At 42.7% G+C, this 22,131-nt stretch overlaps 1 protein-coding gene across 7 annotated transcripts in view; it reads left to right on the top strand.

Moving 5' to 3' along the window:
- The window catches only part of SOX13 (SRY-box transcription factor 13), a 64,011-nt gene that overhangs the window by 18,340 nt on the left and 23,540 nt on the right, over positions 1-22,131 (top strand). For 5 of the 7 annotated variants that reach the window (XM_083508925.1, XM_083508923.1, XM_083508924.1 and 2 more), the window contains 3 exons: positions 14,513-14,720; positions 16,331-16,436; positions 17,513-17,599. In XM_083508925.1, the coding sequence (XP_083365051.1) occupies positions 14,514-14,720; positions 16,331-16,436; positions 17,513-17,599 (400 nt within the window). In that variant the 5' untranslated portion in view covers position 14,513. The other 2 variants (XM_083508922.1, XM_083508926.1) reach the window with 2 other exon arrangements.

Here is a 22,131-nt window from a genome sequence, read left to right as displayed (position 1 = left end):
AATGGCAGGGCCCTTTCTTAGTTATCTCCAAGGCACAAAAATAAAGATGGGGACTTTCCTCAGGATGAACAGATAGGAATGAAGTAGGAGCCTGCACCCCCAGCTGGCATTTAGTTACTCTGTTGGCAAACGGGAGGACGGAAAGATATGTAGTACCCTGTATATTTATTTCCAAAATAATGATAACGACTATAGTCTAAACCTTACTCTCTGACCGAGTGGCTCCTGACCCGAGAGCTGGAGAATATGGTTTGTGATACAGTCCAATTAGCTAATGTAATTAGCGAAGGAAGTATGAGAGATAACTGTTTATGGGGAAATGGAGTTTATTTCTCAAGTTCTGGAATAACAAAGCTACAAGATACCACAGAAGCATGTGCTGTATTAAGTGCATTGTGGTTGAGATTCTGAGAATAATTCTGTGAACAACGTAATATCAGTAATCATAATGGTAAATGTAGGTCTTCCTTTGTCTTTGTTTTAGCAAAGATCATAGAAATAATATTTTTGGTAAGATTCCATTCTGATTGTACTATCTGTTATAAATGGGGGGAAACCTCAAGTTCAGTAACTTGTTATGTCTTTATTGCTGCAATTAAGTTTTTAAAGACAATTGGTATGGTACACAAATCATATGCTGCCGATTAAGAGCAAGAATTTAGCATATGTTGCTTTTGATTATTGTTGTAACCTAACCCTGGGACCTTATGATGAGGGGCGGGCAAGAAATCCCTAAAGAAATTAATAATTTTGGATCGTAAATTCACAATTGCAGGATTGTTTTGATTTTTGCAGGATGCTTTTGTGTGGTGTCACCATAGTACACTTACACATTCTCCCCCCCCCCCCCCACTTCTGTTAGTGCCACTGAGCCAACCCCTGTGCTGGGGTTTTTTTACATTAGCATTGCAAACTACCTGAAACAAAAAATGGCTTGTGTCTCATATGTGAAAATGTCCTTAGATTAGTATTTGGCTAATCTCACTGGCACCTAAGTGCTAGCAAAGGGCAGTCTCTTCCTCTTGCTCCACCACACCCTGTCCTGTCTGGATGCAGTGTGAAATGGCATCAAACAATTCTGGTTTCAAAGCTTGAAAGTGTTGGACTGGAAGGGGTCAGAGAGTGGAAGCTTCTGGTTGTATCAGCACATACCCTATTCATCTTCTATAAGGCAGACTTCTCAGATCAATAAGATACCCTGTCCAGATGCCAAATGAGGTTTTGTTTTGTTTTCTTTTTATCATTTTATTGCTTGTTGTTTGCCACCCTGAGGAAGGGTGGGGATATAAATTTCAGAATAAATTAATATTCAGCTGGGAGAGGCACCATGATATTGTTGAATAAAAACATGGTGTATTGGCCCTGGGCAATCCTGAAAAGAGAGCAGTCATCTTAAGCAGTGGCTGACGGGCTATATTCAAACTTTGCAAGAGAGACTGCAATGACACCGAGCAGACTGGGGAAAGCTACTCTGTGCACCATCAGAGCTGTGCATATCTGTAGGACTGGGACCCCCATCACTTATTTTGGTGAGCAGGTGCAAAGGACTTACACTTCTGTGAAAATTAAGGCAAGGGGACAAAATAATCTCACCTCTCCTACTGTTTTGCCCGTCGTTCTAGGAGTTCTCTGGACCCACTCAAGCAAATTGGGAGATGGCAAGCAGGGTGCATGGGGGAAGAAGAGGGGAAATTCTTTTGCGCTTGTGGGACTCATTTTTCTGGCTTTGGCTAGTGCAACAACTTAGCTGAATTGAGCCCAGAATGTTTAATTGGAGTGCTTAATAACTCCTGCATCTCCCCTCCCCTTGTTTATTCCAGTTTGATGGCTAGTCACTAGTTGCTCTGAGAAAGGAGGACTGCGATTCCATCTGTGAAATTGATAGAACTTGTGTCAAGGCTGCTACACATATTACACGTATATGAGACTCTTGATAGACTGCATCTGTCAGAAATCCCTGGAACACAATAGCTTCTGGAGATGCTCAGCAATAGGTGGAGCTATGCGCTCTGATCTTGTCTTGTATTCAGATCCTTTTGATGAGAAGGCTGTTGGAAGATTAATTTTGACCTGAATGCCTAACTTCACAGCATCTTAGGGTGCTTACCTGTGGAGTTGAAAAGGGACCAGGGGCATAAATTGTGGGTCCTCAAAGCAGCAGCCACAGCCAAGCACATATTTCTCAAAAGTTGGAAGGCTTTCAGCTCCTCAGAGAAATGAACTTATTAGACCTAACAGTTAAAGAACAATTGCCTTGAGTCACCAGTACAAATATGCAACATTTTGGCTCCATTCCTAAAACTATATGGTAACTAGCTCGTGGCAGTGAAAACGCAAACTAATTAAGCTGGTTCATGTTTTGCTGTCTTTCCCCCACTTCCCCCTCCTCTTTTCATATCTATCTTCGTCATAGAGTGTGGGAATGTCTTAAAGGAGGCACTTAAAAAGCTGTATAAATATAGTAATAATCTTAGCTTATATATAATTACATGAGTTTTGGTTGGAGGGGCTGGGAGGGCTGTTTGGTTTCTGTGTTATTTTTGTAACTTTTCAAAAATTGATACAATCTAAATAGAAAAAAGGAGAAAGTAAAGCACTTTGCACACTAAGAGAAAGTCCATGCAATCACATTTGCAGGTGATCTGTTCTCCGAATCAGAGTACTATTGATTCTAGTCTATGGAATAGCAGCAGGATCGATACAACAGAAATGTATTATTATTATTATTATTATTATTATTATTATTATTATTATTATTATTTACCTTGTCCATCTGGCTGGGTTACCCCAGCTACTCTGGGCTCTTCCAACACATATAGAAACCTAATAAAACATCAAATATTAAAAACTTTCTGATACTGAGCTGCATTCAGATGAACTACCATTCCCTGCAACTTATTTAATGAGATACTTCCTCTTGTGTTTCCAGGAAGTATCTTATTAATGCACAATCTTTAAAAAAATAGCTTATAGTATCCAGATTGTAGTGGGCCCTAAGGTGTGTGGTGAAGTGCCACAGGACAAATTTGCTAGATATTGTTTAGACATTGAACTGCTATTCTTTTCAGTTCAGCGCATGCACTTCCCGTGATAACAAAGGCAGCTGCTGCTTCAGAACAGTTGCATGTCCTAGGAAGCCACACTTGCTTTCTTACATTGAGGAGAGAGGTTGAGAGGGGTTTATAAACAGCAATGCAAAGGAGAACAGAAAATAGGGAAAACAAAATAGGTCATCAATGAGGTGCTGTTCTGAGTATATCCAGATAAAAATTCTGAGCAAAATTGGAACTTTTAAGTCAGCTCTGCGATGCTGATAAACAGTGATGTGGTCTTGATACTTAGAATTGGTTGGGAGGCTTCATATTGGCACACATTGATATGATGCTAGAGCACTGATTTCATACAAAGATAAGGAGAGTCGAGATGGTCGTGTCATCAGCTCAAAGAACTGCATTACATCAGTTTTATTTGGAAGATGGAAAAAAAGTGATCTGGGGGATGGGAAGGGAAAGTCTGTTATAAAGGGACTTCCTCGTTGCTTTCCCATACACACAGATAGGAGCAAGCCAGAGTGATTTGATTGAGAGAGTGAAGCAGAGCTCTGGTCTTAAGTTGCTGGTTAGTGATGAGGCTCACTGCGTTGACTTTTCCTCATAAGGATGTTGGGAAGATAAAAGTGGCATAAGCTCAGGTATGTCACCCAGAGCTCTATGGTGGAGTGCTGAGCGGAAAGGACGAATGAAAAACTTGCAGTAAATATACTAGTGGGGATTTAATTTTAGGTTTTTTTCTTCGGTTTCGGCTGAAGAAATGACAGGAAGCATCTTTTGCTTTGAGTCAGTTCCTGTTGGTCTTCAAATATGTGTGTTTAAATGTGTGTGCGCGTGTATCCTCTGACATTTAATATAACGTGGAGCCGCTTCTGGCATTGCTGGTAAGTTATGTTGTTAGACTGTCAAACGGGCACAGCAGCTGGGGCAGCCATAAGTATCAATGCTGAATTTATATTGAGACAGTTGGAGGGTAGTGGGATGTCGGATTGCAGCTGCTGAGGGCAAGGTTAGTTTTTAGGTTCCTTTTTATCCTTCTCTGCTCCTAGCTAAACACTTTAATAGAAGAATATTTCTGTTCATTGCAAAGTGTTTTGCAGTGTTTCTGGTGCTGCCTAAAAAGGGCGCAAAGGGATATTGGAGAGATCATTGTAAGTACAGATAAGCATGTGCCTAAAAAATTTTTTTTTAGTAACCTCTTTTAGTCCACATGGAAACACTCTGGTCATCTCTAGATGTGGCATTGGATTCATGCTTACATCAAAATTGGTCATTTTGCATTTTCTTGGTCCTACTATAAAATTTATAGAACATCCCTCTATTACTGAATTTAGGGACTAGTAATAATTGTCTCAAAGCAGGACTTTTTGTACACAAAAAGTATGGGGTACTTTTGATTGTTCTGTGATTTCTAAACCTCATCTCTCCTTGTAATAGCCAACTCAGGTGGTAAACGCCAACAGGATAGGAGCCAAAATGGAGCCACTGAGAAACCACGGGGAACCCTGGGGTTTGCAGAAGTGTGAAAATATATAATAAAATCCCCTAAAGTGACAGCCCCCCCACTCCAAATAACACCCCAGTGAGGTTTGAGCATGCCCATTTGCTGTAGAATGTTAAGAGCCAGCTGAAAAAGGAAAGTATCTCCTGCAAGTTCCAAAGACTTGGAACAACTCAGAGCAGCGAGTTTAATGTGGCTGCCCCGTTGCAGAATTCCATTCTGATATGACAGGCACCCCCTATCTGCAAGTGGGTGACATTTTTGTTCCTGCAGGCTTTCCCCTCTCGGTATATGGGTCTTTGTTGTGAAGGTCTATCTTGTATTGTTTTGATTTTGCTTTAAATGTATCTGCTGATTTTGCTTTATATGTATCTGCTGTTTGTAGCTTTTTAATATTGTATTTTCTGTTTCTATTGTATATTGCCTTGATCTTGTGTAGAAGGCAATTAATAAATTGATGATGAAGATATGTTGTGCTATTTGGAAGCAGGTTCCATTTAATGCTTTGGAATGTCTAAACCCCACTATATTTTTTCCCTCTGAGAAACTCTCAACTTTCTCTTGCTTCTTTGGAGCTGTCCCAAGCAATTCCCCCATGCATACTGATCACTTGCATCAGCAAGTGTTGATATATGTGTGTGAATGAGCCATCACACATCAAACAGGCAGATCTTTCATATCACCTCACAGTTGCTTGCAGTTGAGTCTGTTCACACATTCAGCTGTGAAACATCACATTTTGCATAGTCAAATGATGGACCTGCTTAAATCAACAAGCCTAGCTCATGGTTTGCCCAAATCAGTGTATCTGATATGAGCTCTCTCTGTCCTTATTACTTGACTGTAATGCATACACATATATGCATACACATGGTTTTGGGGATGGGAGGAGTGAGGTCAGAAGAAAATGAAGCGCATGAAGAACAGATAGTGATAATTACATGTAAGCAAAATATTTACTTTCATGATTAACAATATTGATGATATCACAAAAATCTTGGACAGGTTGATAATGAAGTAATCATCTCTTCAGGTATCCAGGTCCAAATCTTGCAGGACTTTAAAAGTAAGCACCATCAATTTAAAATTTACTTTGAAAATTGGCTGGTAACCAGTGAATATGTTTAAAAACAGATACAGTACATTCCCATCAAGTGGTTCCAGTCAGCTCTATTGTGACCGTATTTTGAACTGGTTGAGGTGTCTGAACCATCCCACATACAACACATTGTAATAATAAATGAGCACTCTTATGCAAATGTGCTACCATGATGTGTTCATTTTGCAAGATCTCCACTGTTGTTTGTGTAGAATGTATGTGATGTGGAACATTTTTTAAAGCATAAGAGTGCAAACGCCACTGTTAAACTAGCTTACCTGGCACAGGGCTCTGGGAATGAACCAAACTCTCTGTAATTGTAAACCTTCACTGTTGTCCTCTTGGCTATCTCCAGGTTGTCTTGGAGCTGAATGCACAGAGTAGCAGGGCTGTGTTAGTAGATGCGTGGTAGGAATTTCACCTGATGGGTAGCTTCAGGCACCCAAATTCCCACACTCTTGATTAGAAAGACTCTTGCCTACCTCAAGGGGGGATGAAAATCATGCTTACCCTAATTGCTTTCTTACTGCCATAAGGGGCCCGGGTTCTTAGCTCCTTCATAAACAATCGATTTTCCTATGTCTTTTTTAAAAAAATGACTGGAATGAGGTAACTTTAAATACAAACTGTTAATTAAAATCTGTTGCAGAGTTAGCAATTAGGAATAAGTCAAGTTAGTTAGGAATACCAACTAGTTCTATGCAAGGATGCTGGAACCAAACAGAAGGCAAGCCATATCTATAAAAGGAGGGATTGTATCAACAGCTATTCTCTTAGCTGTTGCACAGTGTCATCAAATGATCATCTGCAGAGGGCTAGTGCCATCATGTTCATTTATACGAGTTGGCGATCTGGTCTGTTCATGCATTGACGGTCTGTCTAAGGGGGTATCGCAAATCCAAGGGGAGAAAAATAGAGCACAAAACCCATGTTGGTTTTGTCTATTGGTTCTTCTGTAGCACACTCATTCTTGTCAAGGCAAACCTCTATGAACTGAAGCCTCCGTTTACAATATGGACATTGTGAGCAGTCTGCTTTTGTTCTACGTTTGGTGTGAATAGAATCCAGTGTATTAAAATTTTCATATATATGGGGCTAAATATGATTTAGCTATATACTGTGTAGCATGGGGGATTTCTATTCTACTCATATTTTGGCTGTTAACCCTCAAACCATTTACCCCTAATAACCCACTTAAAATTGCACCTACATCCGAGGCACAGGAGCCCTGATGGAGCAACGAGTTGGCAACCCCAAGCATCTCTCTTTGTCTTTCAGGATCCATCCCACCCCAGACGCTGCCCAATAAACACCCAAAACCATGCTACATGCGTCTTTCCCAGCAGTTGGAATACCACTTCAGAACCCTCCCCCAGCTGAATTTGTGGCAGTATGGGCATCTAGAGGATTTTTTTTTCTGCAGAGAGGGGCAAAGTAAAACACTCAAAGTGGGGAATAGGCTAGTTTCTTACTAAGAAAAAACTTAGAAGAACAGTGCCTGTACATTTTGCTTCATGTGTCAGGTTCTACAAATGCTTGAGCTTATTCAAATATAAGCACTTGGAAGAATCTGATTTTCTAGATCCATTTCAGGCCTGGTTTTGGCACAGATACTCCTAATAATAATAATAATATAAAGGCTGGGGATCTGTGGGGGGCGCACCCCCTTTCATGGACACCCATGGACTTCATTGGTTCTGGCATTACTCATATCCAACATGCTGCAACACCGCTTGAATTTTACTCCACCTACTTCTTTTGTGGGTGACAGGCACAATTTCAGGAAGGGACTTGGCCTGGGACACCCCACTGCAAAGCCTGAGTGTTCCTTCCTTGTCATGGGACAGCTTCCCTTGCTCAGCCCTTTCCTCTCCCTCAGCTGGAGTGTGAAGGCAGCTGGTACTGAAGCCGAAGAGGCTGGTGAATACTGGACCCACAGGTTTTTATTATGGGACGGACAATGTAAGATAAGCTGGTCTCTGTGCTGTTGGAGGCACAAAAAGCAAACTGTCCCCTCTCAAAGTGATTCTCCAATTGTGGCCAAATACATAGAGGAAGGTGGTTTTGCTACCACTGCTGTTCTTTTAGAATAATCCTGTCACAACTTAATCATGCAAAGGAAGGTAGTAATTTTGTGCCCATTCTTCACTGAGAAAACTTTATTGATCTTGTTCCATGCAGATCCATTTGAGGTACCTTTAACAGACTTGAAGCCATCAAAATTGGAGGGTACATTGCAATGATACGCAATGGCAGCCACCCTGCCTCTTTTGTCTCAAACTTTCAAATCCATACATGGCTATGCCATAGGTTCCTTGAGATTTCACCCTATCCAAGAAGGTGCCATTTCCAGATGTGAGGCCTGCAAATGTTCACATGCTGCCAGTCCCAGGGTGGCTATTTTTTGTTACTGGCACTGGATAAACAGGAGAGATAGATTTTAGCCAGGAAGGGTGTCAGTACAGGGAGGGAGAATAGCAGGATGTGTGCCACAAAGAAATAACAATGGAAGTAGAAAGAAGTTGTGCAGCCGCTGTTGAGAGAGTCTGGCGCCATAGCAAGATTTCAGTTTTTGGGGCTTACAGATAAATTCACTCAGCTTTGATTATTCTCAGTGGTTATTGTATATTCACTCAAAGCCCAAATTTTTATGAGATAACTCTTCCCCCCACCCACCATCCCATGATGTGTAAGTCAGGACGTTAAGAGTAAGGTTTAGAGGTTTGTGGTGACATTACCCTTTCAGTGAAGCATAGACTGATCTCTCTGTAGGGGCTGTTGCTAAGCAGCAGTGAAGCACCCAGGATCCTGAGTCAGCTCAGCATTGTAACTAAAGAAGTGACCAGCATCACACTTCCTGAGTTAGGTTAAGAGATAGCTCAGAGCTGCTTCTGATGGGTCTGTTTATCACATCGCAATTAATAGGTCCCTGATAAATTGACACATATGGTCCCAAAATGCAAGTGAATTTACCTGACTGTTGAATGTGGCCATAATCTGTGTTGACATAACTTCAGAATGCAGCTATGATGCAGTGTCCTCATGTAATTCTCATCTGAACTACACATAGTTATTTCCTAATGTTTAGGAAATCACGTACCTCCTCCTGCCTCAAAGCTAACATAATTCACTGAACACCAGAGTGCTGCTGTTGAAGACAAGACACTTGGATCTGTTTAGTTGAGGATGCAGTGGTGAAAGGGAACATAACTTGGGTACAGAGCATGCGAATACTTGGCCTGCAGGGGACCCTAGGTTCAGATCCTGGCATCTCCCTTTGAAAAGGGTCTCAAGTTGCACAGCTAGCAGAGACCCCCGCCTGGGACCTTGAAAGGACAGCTATGGCCAGTTGAGATAGACACTATTGGGTTAGATGAACTAATGGTTTGATTTAGTATAAGGCTGCTTCTTGTAATCAGATGGAGAAGTCACAGACTTCTCTTAAGTCTCACCATCCAGTCTCTGTTAAAAGTGAATGACAAAAAATAAAATAAAAAATAGACCACTTGTCATCAGGATGAAAGAAAAGGTAAGCTTACTCCCAAACATTTTACATGCAAATGCTACATAAACGAGCACCCTTTGGTGAAAAGGTGAGATGCAAATTAACAAATAACAATTGCTTCATAACTTTAAAAAGTCACTGCTTTGTAGGCTTAACTATTTTAGCATACGGGGTGTTTCATTACCCGCATCAGTGCCAATCTTTCTTTGAATCTTGCTGAAATTCTTGGCCTCTGCCACATCCCTTCTCTTTGTCTTGTACATTCGAAGACTTCAAGCTTTGCTTAGCCCTCCCACCCAGTGCAAGAAAAGGAAACATTAAAAGGAAAGCCCTATTACAGGAAGACATTTTCCATGTCCCAGGCCAATTGTTCCGGTTCCCATTGTTTGCACTTCAGAGCGCCCCCCCCCCTTGAGGTAACTACCTGAGACTATTAGAATGGGGAACAGGCCCAGTGCTGGAACAAGCCTTGTAACAAGATAACTGGCTGTATTTTTGTTCAGCAAACCATGTAATAAAAATACAATGGCTCCCTTTTCAAACAGACACCTATTAAAGTAACAGACCCATTTTGAGAGTAAACTTCCAGTGGTACCAAAAGGTTAAGTACAATACGAATCTGACCTGCCGGAGGATTGGAAGTTTCTCTTTGTGTTCTCTTTTAAAATGAATACATTTTCAGCTCGCCACCAACTGATTGTTCTTGATTCCCCCATTGTCCGGATGACAATGCAGCCCTCTTACATGGCTGCATACCAGCCAGCGTGAGAGCGGGATCTGCAACAAGAATATGGCTTTCTTTCCCCCTCGGCATAATGGGGTTATGCATTCAGCATTCTTTCTGAAGTAATAAGGACTGGAACCAAAGCATGGGTTCCTTTCTGCTCAGTTCATTTTCATCTCTGCATATTGTGCCTTTTGCGGGACGGGGTGCCTTGAAAAACCTTTTTTTCGTTTCTTTCACTCTGACCTTCTGTAGGTTCTTTGAGCACTTCTGTAAAATGAAATGAATGATAAGTTGGCAAAGATGGTCTTAGGTCCTCCATGTACCATTTACTACAGCGTGGGCTGTTTATGCTACTGACATCAGAAATGGAAAATGGAGGGCCAACTTATAAACCTGCCTTTTGTTTTGCGGCTTGTATGTTGCATGCAATAGGAATGGTATGTTTGCAAATGTAGGCCAATGACAGGTTCAGGAACCATAATTTGCTGGGAACCTTGGGTCTTTCAAATGTAGAGCACTGTTGCACCCATGTCCTGCTTGTGGACTTCTTATAGGCTTCTGGTTGGCCATGTGGAAACAGAGCGCTGGACTAGGTAGGCCTTTGGAGAAGCTGAAGTTTTGAAGCATAGCAGGTAGAAGATACCGCTCCATAAACAAGTAAGGGCAGAAATCCAAGCTCAGTCTAGCATTTCTATCAGGACTAGCCAGACTAGAAGCTTGATATTGCCTGCCTATGATATTAGTCCAATGAGCCCTTACACAAATATGAGTCCCCAAGCACAAGCAAATTCATTTTATCACATCTGGTTTCCACTGGGGATTGTCTTCAGCATATCTCCATCCTTCCTGGGTAAGTTAGTTAATATGCACTCCTGCTCAGCATTTGTAAGCATTTAGAAGGAGCAGAGTTCGGTCGCAAAGCACAAAAGGCCACCATTTTTCTGAAGTTAAGCGGGCCTGGATCTGGTCATGGATCACCTGGGAGCCGTCTGTATGCCGCCTGGGGTTTTATGATGGAAGAAAGGCAGGATTGCTTGCTTGCTTATTTATTTAGCTTATATCCTGCCCTTTGTCATAGGACACCAGGGCAGATCACAGCAAATAAAACACATAAAAGCAATCAATAAACACTAAAATGCAATATTCATTCATCAAAGTTAGATAAAACGTCAGCAGTCTTGTCAGTTTTCCTTTCTACTGCACAAGCCAGTGCCTCAACATACACATATAATACATAAAATGGTAAATAAATAAATTTTCTTAAGAGGAATGTGTACCTAAAAGTCAGCTCACCTGTATTTAGTTCATATTTATCACTGCATCTTTTTTGGGGGGATGAAATGTTGGCATGGCAAGTTAACTTTCACTGCAGTAAATCCTTTGGGAGGCCATCTTTCTCAGATTCTTCTACAGTGGGTAACTTAGATCACTGGCAGGTTAACACATATCTGTTCAGAAAGAATGTGGTGTTCAACAACACACCCAGCGCTCTTGCATGCTTGCTAAGATCACAGACTGTGGTGCCCTATCATTTCCTTTTGAGGCCTATTGTGCTGCTTATTGAAGTGAATGCTCAATCTCTCACCCAATCTAATCTGTCATGGGGCATGCCTAGATGGCAGCTTCCTGCTTTGCTGGTGGTTCTGCAGCTTAGCGCCACACTAGAAGTTTGGCACGCACTGCCTTTTAATAAAGAAACACAGAGATGCACAGTGGGTTATATAACAGCCCTTCAAGGGCTCCCGCTGTCTGCTGAGAACAGTGTTGCAGAGGCGGTCGGCGTAATGCCCTCCAGATGTTTCAGGACAACAGATCCCATCGTCCCTCACCATTTGCCATGTTGGCTAGATCCAATGGGAGTTGGGAGTCCCAACAATATCTGGTGGGCTACCCTGAGCTATGAACCAGGCAGTCCCTAATTCATACAGGACTTCTGCAGCGAACTTTTAAGAAAGTTTCCATGACAGTTCCTCCAGTTCCATCACTACCCACCCCCCTTTGCAAAATGTGGAGATAATAATGGCCTATTTTTCAATGTCTCATTTGCAGTCATAGACAGTCACAGAATCTTAGGAAGTAAACTTAACACACTGAGGTTTCTTTATGAGGAACTGTGTGCAGGATCACCCGGTTGCTGAGACAAAACAGTGTTCGAAATTCCCCAGGCGCCTAGCACAATTTGCTACTGCCATGGGTCCAATTGTGACTATGCAGAGATTTCTGGGGTGCCAGGTTGGTGACTGACAGCTCCATTGAGGCAATTGAATCGTGCACAGTAAAAGACGCACTTCTTGTGCTTCTGTGCTGCTGTGGACCCCTTGCTGAGCATCTTAGTCCTCCATCACCCCATCAAGCAAAGTAAGGGCAGGGCTGAGTTTGGCTGTACTGTAGCCTTTCCACAAGCCACTCAAATGGAACAGACCACATGTTATGTCTGGAGTTTGGATCCTAGAATAATAAGCAGGGAGGGTTTTAGAATGTAGCATCTGATTGGCCGTTGGGGCGGTTCAATCCAGCTCCAGAAGGGAAGTTTGAACTTGCCTATCAGGTGTGACCTAGGATGTGAATAAAGGATATATAGCCTGGGGTCTGGGAGGGGCCAGAGGGAGACACACCTGATGACTGACTGTTTTTATCACAACACTGAAATAAACTCCATGAAACTGATGGCTTTTCTCTGAGTATATTTCACCACACTTTAAAAATACTCTGTCTTGGTCTATAGTTGATACCATTTCCATTTCCCCTGTGTGTCTTTCCTTCTTGCTTTCTGGGACAAGTGAATTCTCGTAAGAGCAAGCTACAGTCAAGCAATGTAGCTGAGATAATAGAATTGTAGCATTGTAGTATTGTAAAGTACCCCAAGGGTTAACTAGATAGTCCATTGTGGTGACCTAGGTTTAAGGCACCATTTGACGCCTAGCTAGAAACTCTGATATCTAAGCTAGGTGCCAAATGGCTCCTTAAACCAAGGTTATAGTTGCCAAATGGAATGCCTAGTTTCCATTTTAGGGCCAGACAGCTCAAAAGCTGTATTTTTCAATAGAATGTTTTTGTTCCTGAAATTCATTCTGATTGTGCAAATAAAATATAATGGATAGTATTCTGCTGGATGCGCTGCCAGTCTGTGAAAACAGTCAAGATCCAGGGATCCCCAGACATGTACCTCCAGATGGTGGAGACTTCAGGCGCCATCTTGGCACTCCCAGGCACCTTTACTTGGTAGCAAGTATCTGATAGCCAGGTGCAAAATGCGCCTGGAGAATTCTGGACACTGCCACCATAATCAATCAATCAATCAATCAATCAGCCGTGGCAGTTCTCCTGACCCTGCTGATCCTTTGCTCTACTGTCTGAGCTTGAAGGGGATTGGAAACACCTCTGTGGGGGTGGATGCATTCGTCTAGCCTTCATGCCAAACAGAAATTGGAAGTTATTAACTTTTCATTAATTAACTTCTCACCTGGCACTAAGTGGTCGAAGCTGCGGCAACGTGCCTTTGTGCTGTCAAGGAATGCAGAAACTGCCCAGTGTGAGACTTGGGCACCCCAGCCAAGCTCCTTGAACACGATGTGGAGCAGCCGTAGGAAGCAGAGAGCAAAGGCTCTTTCCTGTGGCAGCGGCGCACCAGTGTCAGAGAGAGAGAGACCTGCTTTGTTGCCATCGGACGCGCGAGCCAGAGACTACATAATGCAGTTGGCATGCCTTGCGGGGTGGGGTGGGGGACGAGTTGCTGTCACTTATCAGTGCTCCTCCCCAACACATGGATGGCTTTTGTCTCCAGAAGATGAATCTATTTGGTCTCTGGTGGGCTGCGGCATGGATAGGAACGTACCAGGGATGAAAATGGAAGGGCACAGGCTTCAGACTGGAATGGCAGTAGGAGCCAAAAACCAAGCGGCGGAGGAAACCCAATAGCCTGAAAAGCACAATGATTTGTTCAGAGAAGGGCAGGGAACCGAGATAAAAAAGCCCTGCTAAGATCAGAAACTCTGGCGTGCACAGTGCCCCATTGTTCAGCTGTCACACTTCCTTTTACTTTATTGCTTTTGTCCAACACCCTATTGTTCCACTTCCTTTTGTCCCCTATTCAGTGTGCTGGCTTTTCATTACCCAGCCAGCCTTGTTGTTTTCATTTCTTTTGTCTGAAGTTCCTGAGAGGAAGGTTTTATTTTCAGCAGTTTGATTAATTCACAGCTTGAGACAGGCTTTGTTTGTTATGTAATTACTGCCCTGCGCTTTTCCAGAGCTACGAGTGGCAGGGATGGTGGCACTTGGCCAGTTGCAATGGCTGCTTTCACCCCAAGCCCCCCTTTTGTGCTTCTGCGCCAGGAAATTGCATTGCTGTGCTTTTGGTTCTGATGGACCTGGAAAGTCCAAGCCAAAAGCCCTCTGAGGGCCAGTTCTCCTGTGGCATTAACATCATTCCTCTGCAAGGAAACACACATACAATGTGTGAATGCTGCTGTGTATATATGCCATTTTTACTCTGGGGCTCTGTCTTGTACCCAATTCAGGAATTTTCTTTCATGCCAAATTCTGACCATGCCAAGGCATGTTTCTTTGGCAAATCCATCAATGTGATGTTTTCCTACCTTTCCCCCCTCTTTCCCTCTCCCTCTCCCCACAGGATGTCCATGAGGAGCCCTGCCTCTCCTCAGCTGGAGCTCGATGGAGCCGGGAACATGGTGAACTGCAGCATTAAGATAGAAGAGAAGACTGAGAGCTGCTACCAGTCTACACAGGGGGAGGTGACTGGTGCTCCTCCTGGCTCTGAGAAACCACACAATTCACCATCGCCACTGAGTGAAGTTACTGAGCCCCAAACACTTCCACAGGTGGGACAAAGTCTATTGGCTTCCATCTTTCCTCCTTGTCTTGAGGCAGAGCGCTCCACATTTTCTGCACTCAAAGCGCATAAGCCAGGCCACTAGGATGTATAATTCCACTCAGATCTGGCCCAAGACACTCAGGCAGAGCAGTACATGGTCTCTATACGGAGACTCTTACACACAGACCTTCCCCCATTGCATTACAAATTCAACAATAATAAATTAAATATCTAATAACGGACACCTCAAATCAGATTCCAGAAGTGGCCACCTTACTTTAGCTAGTGGTTGAACTAGCTCAGGGTGAGTTTCTGATATTACATTAGCATTTGTGAATATGGGCATGTGGCCTGCCTCCTGGTGTTTTGGTTTATACATAGAAGCAGTCAGCAGCATCACTGTATAGTATGTAGGATTTCAGTGTCCTGGCCCCCCTACCCCCGGCAGTTCTCTCACTCAAAGTTGCTAATTTGCTTTGCTTGGGATACACACACACACACACACACACACACACACACGGGAAGGAATTCAAAATGTTAAGTTGACACGGTGAGCTGCCCCTCAACACTACTGCTCAAGTCAAAATAGGGGGCCCTCATGACTGTTTTGACAGTTGACTGACCTGCTGGGATCGTGGATCTCCTGTAATTTGAATGTGTAGCAGTAGAAACCCTCATCTAAACAGCTAGGTGTACATCTTTCAAAAAATGGCCTGGCCATTAAGTTTTTGCTCCCTTAAGACACATGTTGTAAAAAAGTGGGGGGAAATGCTCAAGACAGATTTGGGGATTTATTTATTTTTTGTTAATCAAAGGGGAGGGACTATGATTCAATAACTGGCATGTCCAGCCTTTTAAATTGTCATTCCTCTCCTGTGGAATCCTCTCCCTAGGGAGGGTTAGTAACACCCTTTTGGCACCAGATAAAAACCTATCTCTTCTCCCAGGAATTTGATGGATTGTGATCAGTGTTTTGCTGTTTACTGCAAATTGTTTTTTTGCTGCTGAAGTTCTGCAGTTTGGGGGCCATTGTATTGCTTTATTGTAATGTGCAATATTTATTTTTAATGCTTGGCCTTAAATCTGAACTTTTTGCAAGTTGTTTAGAGACCCTTTTGTAATGAGCAACTGTTAAGTTAAATAATTATAGGTGCCTCTTCCTAAGATTTGGGTGAGCCACTACCACTCACAATAGAAGAGTACTGGGCTAGTTTTCCCATCTATGATGTTTTGACATCCGAGCCATAATTTAATGTTTACTTTTCCTTTTTAAATCCACAGTCTTGAAAACGGTGTAACTTTTCCAAACAGTTCCATAGGTTTTTGTTCTTCCCTCCCTCAGCTACTATAATGGCTGACCCACATACTATTGCAGCAATTTGATTTTGCACTTGCTTTGTGAGTTGAAAAGATTTTTGGGTGGGTGCGACACAATCTTCTCATTTTCGAAATGAGCACCCTGATTCACCAGGCGAGTTTGCAGCTCATTGACTCAAGAGGATGCTCGAACACACCCTGCACAGAAGGAAGCTTTCATGAGGATCAGCTCTATCTGTTATCCTTTCCTTTTTAATTTCCTGAAGGCTATTGGTGATTCAATGGCTCGCTCTCTTTCAGGAATCTGCATCTCCAGTGGACAAGGCTTTAGACTCCAGGAACTCTGCATTCGAGGCGGCAGTGAGCAACCGGGAAAAATTGGATTTCAACAGAAACTTAAAAGAAGGTGGGAAGGGTGCTTTACAACCATTGCGTTCAGTTAAGTCCACCTCCTTCATTCTTGCCGTCTTTTCTAGGAAGAGGCCATAATTGCATGGCAGAACACAAGCATTCACAGGGTACAAGATTCACGGCATCTCTAGTTAAAATCCCTTGTGTTGCAAAGTAGGAAAAGAACTTGCTGGAAGGGCCTTGTGGAGGTCCTGTCAAGAGGGAGGCAGATGATTGGCTTGGATGCAGTGAAAGGTAGCTACTCATATATCCAGTAGTGGCTGGTGTGGTAGGGCAGAGCTATGGAGCCATCCTCCTGGCACCTTCAATGTTTCAGTTTGCCTGGAAGAGGGGCAGCAAGGAACAATGAGGTTGGGGCTGCACAGTTGCAGCGGTGGAGCCAATCTGGTGCTCCTGTCAACGCATCTTACAGGCCCCACCTCATTGCTGCTGTGCCTCACCCAGATAAGCTGTAGTGGCGACATTGTCAGGATGGCGGCTCTACATCCCAGCTGCACCATGCTGGCCCCTTCCACTTGAATCATTTCCTTTTTGGAGTGGCTCCTTTGCTGCAGGTGGATGTAGATATACTAACAAATGTGCATAATAATTTTAGAATGTTCATACTGGATCGAATAGTCCGTCCATCCAAGTGTCATGACTTAAAGAGTAAATAACACAGTGGTACCTCGGTTGTCAAATGTAATCCATTCCGGAAGACTGTTCGACTTCTGAAGCCGTTTGACTTCTGAGGCACGTTTGAAAATGGAAGCATTCACTTCTGGGTTTTCGGCGTTCGAAAATTGAAAGGTTCAGCTTCCGAGACACTAAAAAACTGAAGTATTTAGATATAGAATAATCTATCCCCTTCCTTCAGTCCCACCTTTCAGCAGTTGGTTTCTTAAAAAGGCCTAATCATCTTGGCCACTGAGGAATCTGTCCTTGGAGATTTGTCCTCCATGAGCTGATCCAGTCATCATTTTTGTTGTTGCATATGATGAAATGTATTGTTTAACATAAACTCTGCAACTTTTCTACTTTCAAATCAGAAAGCCACCTACATGTTGTACACTAACATTCTTATTTCTACAGTGATGCCGACCATTGAGAAGTTACTGTCCAGTGACTGGAAAGAGAGACTTCTGGGAAAAAATCCAATGGAATCCAAAGATGTGAAAGGTGAGCATCTGGTCTGGTTTGGCTGGGACTGCGTTAAGGCCCAGACCACAGAGAGCAGGCATAATTTGTTCTATTGGTTAGAGAGTGACAGTATTGGACCCCTAGCCCCTCTTTCCCCCACATCAGTTAAGTTAAATTACAAAGCCTACTCATAGTCATTGAATTAATATCACCATAGCTCATAAAGCTTTGCCTTATTACAGAGGATACAAAACCAATGAAATATAAGACATGGCTTCCCATCATTAGCTAGTGTATCTTGCAAATGTATGTTCTAATACAAGGGTGGGGAACCTGAGGCCCTCCAGAAGTTGCTGGATTACTGCTCCCATAATCCCTGTCCTTGCAGACTGGGGATGATGGGAGTTGTAGTCCTACAACACATGGTGCAAGAACAGGTCCCCAACCCCTGGTCTTTGGTGAGAATTGTATATAATTCACAAAACTGATTGCATGTGGCAGTTTGCTAGGAATAGGCCCCAGAACAAAATCCATGTTGGGCTGGTTCATCGCAAGGTTTTCAGGTTTTCAAGGACAAATCTACATATATAATCTTTAAATCCCACACAGAATACTTTGACATAAGAAATTAAGGAAAAAAAGTAAGGAGGTCCAAATTGTTTGTGCTTAAAGGTGGTCAAAGAGCTATTTGCCTGCCATCTTTTCTCATTTTTTTTTTTTAAATCATCTGCCTAAGAGCATTTAGGTAGCTCAAAGGGCTCCTGCCACTACATGCATTGAAATCGGTGTAGCAAGTAATGGCAGGTCTTGATGATGTGCTGCTGTTCTCTGGAAAATTTTGCATACATTTTATATTTTACATTCACCCCCCGCCACACCACCTTTAAAGTCTTTGTAAAATATGTAAAATACACTTAAAATGTATGTAGGATAGCAACATTCCCCCCAAGAGTGACAACACATCATTAAAAATGGATCAATCCTAGTGGTATTTGCCACATGGATTTCAATTGGTACAGCAGAAGCAGCCCCATGCACTAGTTAGCTGCTTTTAGGCAACTGGAATCGCTTTTGAAGGAAGACAGGCCGGCCAGCCTTGAACCACCTCATAAGAAAATTCATAAGAGATTGGGAATCCAGTCCTGTATGGGTTCCAGAGTGAATCCTTGCCCTGAGCATAACATTTGTCCAGGCCGATGGGATCAGGTCTGTCCACTTTAGAATCATGGCTTGCTGGATTCCTCTTTGATCCTCAGAAATCTTGACTGAGTTTGAATTGATCCGTATAGCAGCTAATCAATAAAATCTGCATTTATCTGCATACAGAACAATAGTTCTGGAGGGGAAAGGCATGCATGTTGTTGGCTTTTTGCAGTATAGTGACGCTGCAGAGAGCTTGCTGGGGAGATCATGCATTAAAAAGAAAGGACTCAAAAATAACTTAAAGAAGGTTTTAATAAGAAAAACAAAAACTCCATTAACACTAAATACATCAACAAACCAGACCCAACCACCAACCCATCCCCCAGGGTAATGGGAGAGCTAGGTGCTGCTCCTTATATACTCTACCCAAATGCTGACACACCTTAATCAAATACAACTCAGCAGCACCTGCTATGTTTCACAGCTGTAAAGCTGGGTCTCGTTATCTTTCTCTGGCCCTTGCTCCGGCCCCTTAAAGACACACACATCGAGTGGAACAATGATGAACCTTTACATTTAAAGAAACCATTCAACATTTCCCCTGCGGTTCATCATTGTGGAACAAAAACATAAAGCATACTTTGTACATGTTTTTCATGTGTGATGTAAACTGCAACCTATAATGTTTGGTATGTTTAAGGTACATTACCACTCTCTTAAGAGCAGAGAAACATTGCATAGTGGGCTTTTCCACATTGTGATGCATCTTTTAACAAAAGCTTAACTGCTTCATATTTTACACTTGGTGAATAACACAAATTATAATCTCCTGGAATTTGTTGAAAACCCTTAGCAACTAGTCTTGCTTTGTACCTTACAACTTCATTTTTGTCATTCATTTTAACTCTATAAACCCATTTTGAATCAATAAGTCTCATATCTGGGGTTTGTGGTACAAGAGACCAAGTGTTGTGCTCTTTTAAAGAAGCTATCTCAGAGTTCATAGCTTTATACCAATTTACAGCTTGGTGCTTAGGTAAATTCTGAACATCACTGTAGCTTTTTGGCTCAAAAACCGCCTTATTGGCATACACAGTATTAAAATGTTCATCTGCGAAACGTTGTGGCTTCTGTCTCTTTCTATCTGAACGTCTTAGTCCGGAAGGAGAGTCAGACTCCTCAGACTTAATGGGACTCAGTGAACTACTAGTTTCAGGTTGTAAATCATCATTGTCAGACTGAAGAGGTGCCTGTAGGCTAAGCTCACGGTCAGAAAACTCAAGAGAATCTAACCTCCCCTCAGGTGCCTGTGACTTTAAGTCAAACAAATTATCAGATTCAACAGGCTTTTTGTCTTTCCCCATTAATTCAGAAGCACCATTTCCTCCTGCTGCTGCTGCTGCTTCCACTTCTTCCTCAGTATCATTTATACCATCAGTATCTTGGAAAACAGCAACCCCATTCCAATTTACAGTTTTTATCATGCTTCTGGTAATATGAAATTTGCCAGTTGCTGGTATGTAAATTCTGTACGCCCCCTGCTGGTAGCCCATTAATTTTCCCCGAACACTACGTTCACCCAATTTCTGCTTAGCAGGATAATGCATAATTACATCTGAACCCCAAATACGTAGGTATTTCAGATTAGGGCGTTTTTGAACAGCTTCTCATAGGGGGTGACATCTAAACCAGAATGATAACTGCGATTTCTAACATAACAAAAGGCATGGAGCGCTTCAGCCCAAAAGTCTTTGGGCAGATTAGCATCGTGCAGATAAGTTTTAACCCCTGCCTGCAAGTCACGCTGCACAACTTCAACAAGCCCATTTTGCCAGGGACTTCGGGGGCAAGATAACTCATGAGTAGTCCCCTGCACTTCCAGGAATTTCTCAAAATCTTCAGAAACAAATTCCCCGCCCCGGTCAGAAAACAGGTTCTTAATAGGTTTGTTAAAGTGCGTTTTTACCCAGTTGCAAAAAACCTTGTACTTCTCAAATGCTTGGGACTTCTCAGCTATTGCATAAGTCCAACAATATCTACTATACTGGTCTATCAGAGTAAGCCAGTACTTTGAACCTCCTAATGATGGTGGGAGTGGCCCAACTAAATCACAATGTACACGCTCAAATGCCTCAGTTACTTTTCTATCTGAGCACCTACCCTTGCGTGCAACCTTAATCTTATTCTTGCAACAGGATAGACATTGCATAAAGAATTTGCATGGTTTTAAGTTGAGGCCATTGACAATATTCTGTGTCTTAATTACATCAGCAAAATTCAGGTGTCCCAGAATTCTGTGCGCCTCGTGGACACACCCAGAATGTGGCCTTACATTCCTCAACCCCTGGCTTGACTGTGCTGCTCTGCAATTTATATGCGATTGTGAGTAGGTGCGAAAATACAGTCTATATAAACCATCAGATTCCCGGGCATACAATAGACGTTTGTTCCCCTCGAAAAACTCACACATAGACTTTAAGAAACGCACAGTTATGCCTTGACGGGCAAAGCAGCTTACTGACAATAAATTGTCCACTGACGGGCAGTAAATGCAGTTCGCTATTGTAATGTTCAAAGAGTCAAGTTTAACGGTACCCCTGCCAAGCAACTGCAAGACTTGTGAATTGGCTAAATGTACATTACCAATTTCCTCTTCGAAAGAAATAAACAAGCTTCGATCATTGCAGATATGCCGACATGCTCCTGAGTCGATAACAAAAGACTTCCACTTGGCACCTTTAATTCTTTTACGATCTTTAGTCCGAGCGTGAAAAGCTCGCGGCTCGTTTCTGTCTCTACTATACGATGCCGGCTGCTGGGCTGACGACCGTGATTGACGAACAGAAACAGGCTTGGGAGATCTTTGCTTTCTTTTGGATCTGCAGTCCCTTGCAAAATGTCCTTGCTTATTGCAGAACCAACAACGTTTTGCAGCTTTAAATGCAGTTGTATCACCACAGGTTTGCATATGGCGTTCCTCATTCTTTCTGGAAACAGGAGTGCTTATGGCACAAGCCTCCCTTCTATCCAACTCGCCCATTAATCTTGCCGTTACCCCTTCCACAGTTAATTGTGCTGGTGGAACAGCAGATATCTGGCTAGCTATACCATCAAAGTCCTCATTAAGGGAACAAAGGATGATAAAAACATACTGAATATCAGGTATCTCCATGTCCCTTCGAATTAACTCGCCGCGTATTGCCTCCAGACGTCTCAAGTGTGCTGCCAAATCTCCACCAGGCTGCAACTTCGTCTGGTACAACTGCTTGAAAAACGTCAATGCAGACGCTGACTCTTTTCTAACATGCACTGCTGCAAGACTGTCCCACATTTCTTTGGCATTTTTCTTATTTCTTATATAGACTACTTGCTGGTCGCTGACTGCCAAATTAATTATCGCCCTGGCTTTTGCATCTCCTTTCGACCAA

The sequence above is a fragment of the Podarcis liolepis genome (genome assembly GCF_965112155.1).
Source record: "Podarcis liolepis genome assembly, chromosome: 6".
Taxonomy (NCBI): domain Eukaryota; kingdom Metazoa; phylum Chordata; class Lepidosauria; order Squamata; family Lacertidae; genus Podarcis; species Podarcis liolepis.
The sequence above is the reverse complement of the archived record's forward strand: the minus strand, read 5'-3'. Positions and strand labels throughout refer to the sequence as shown.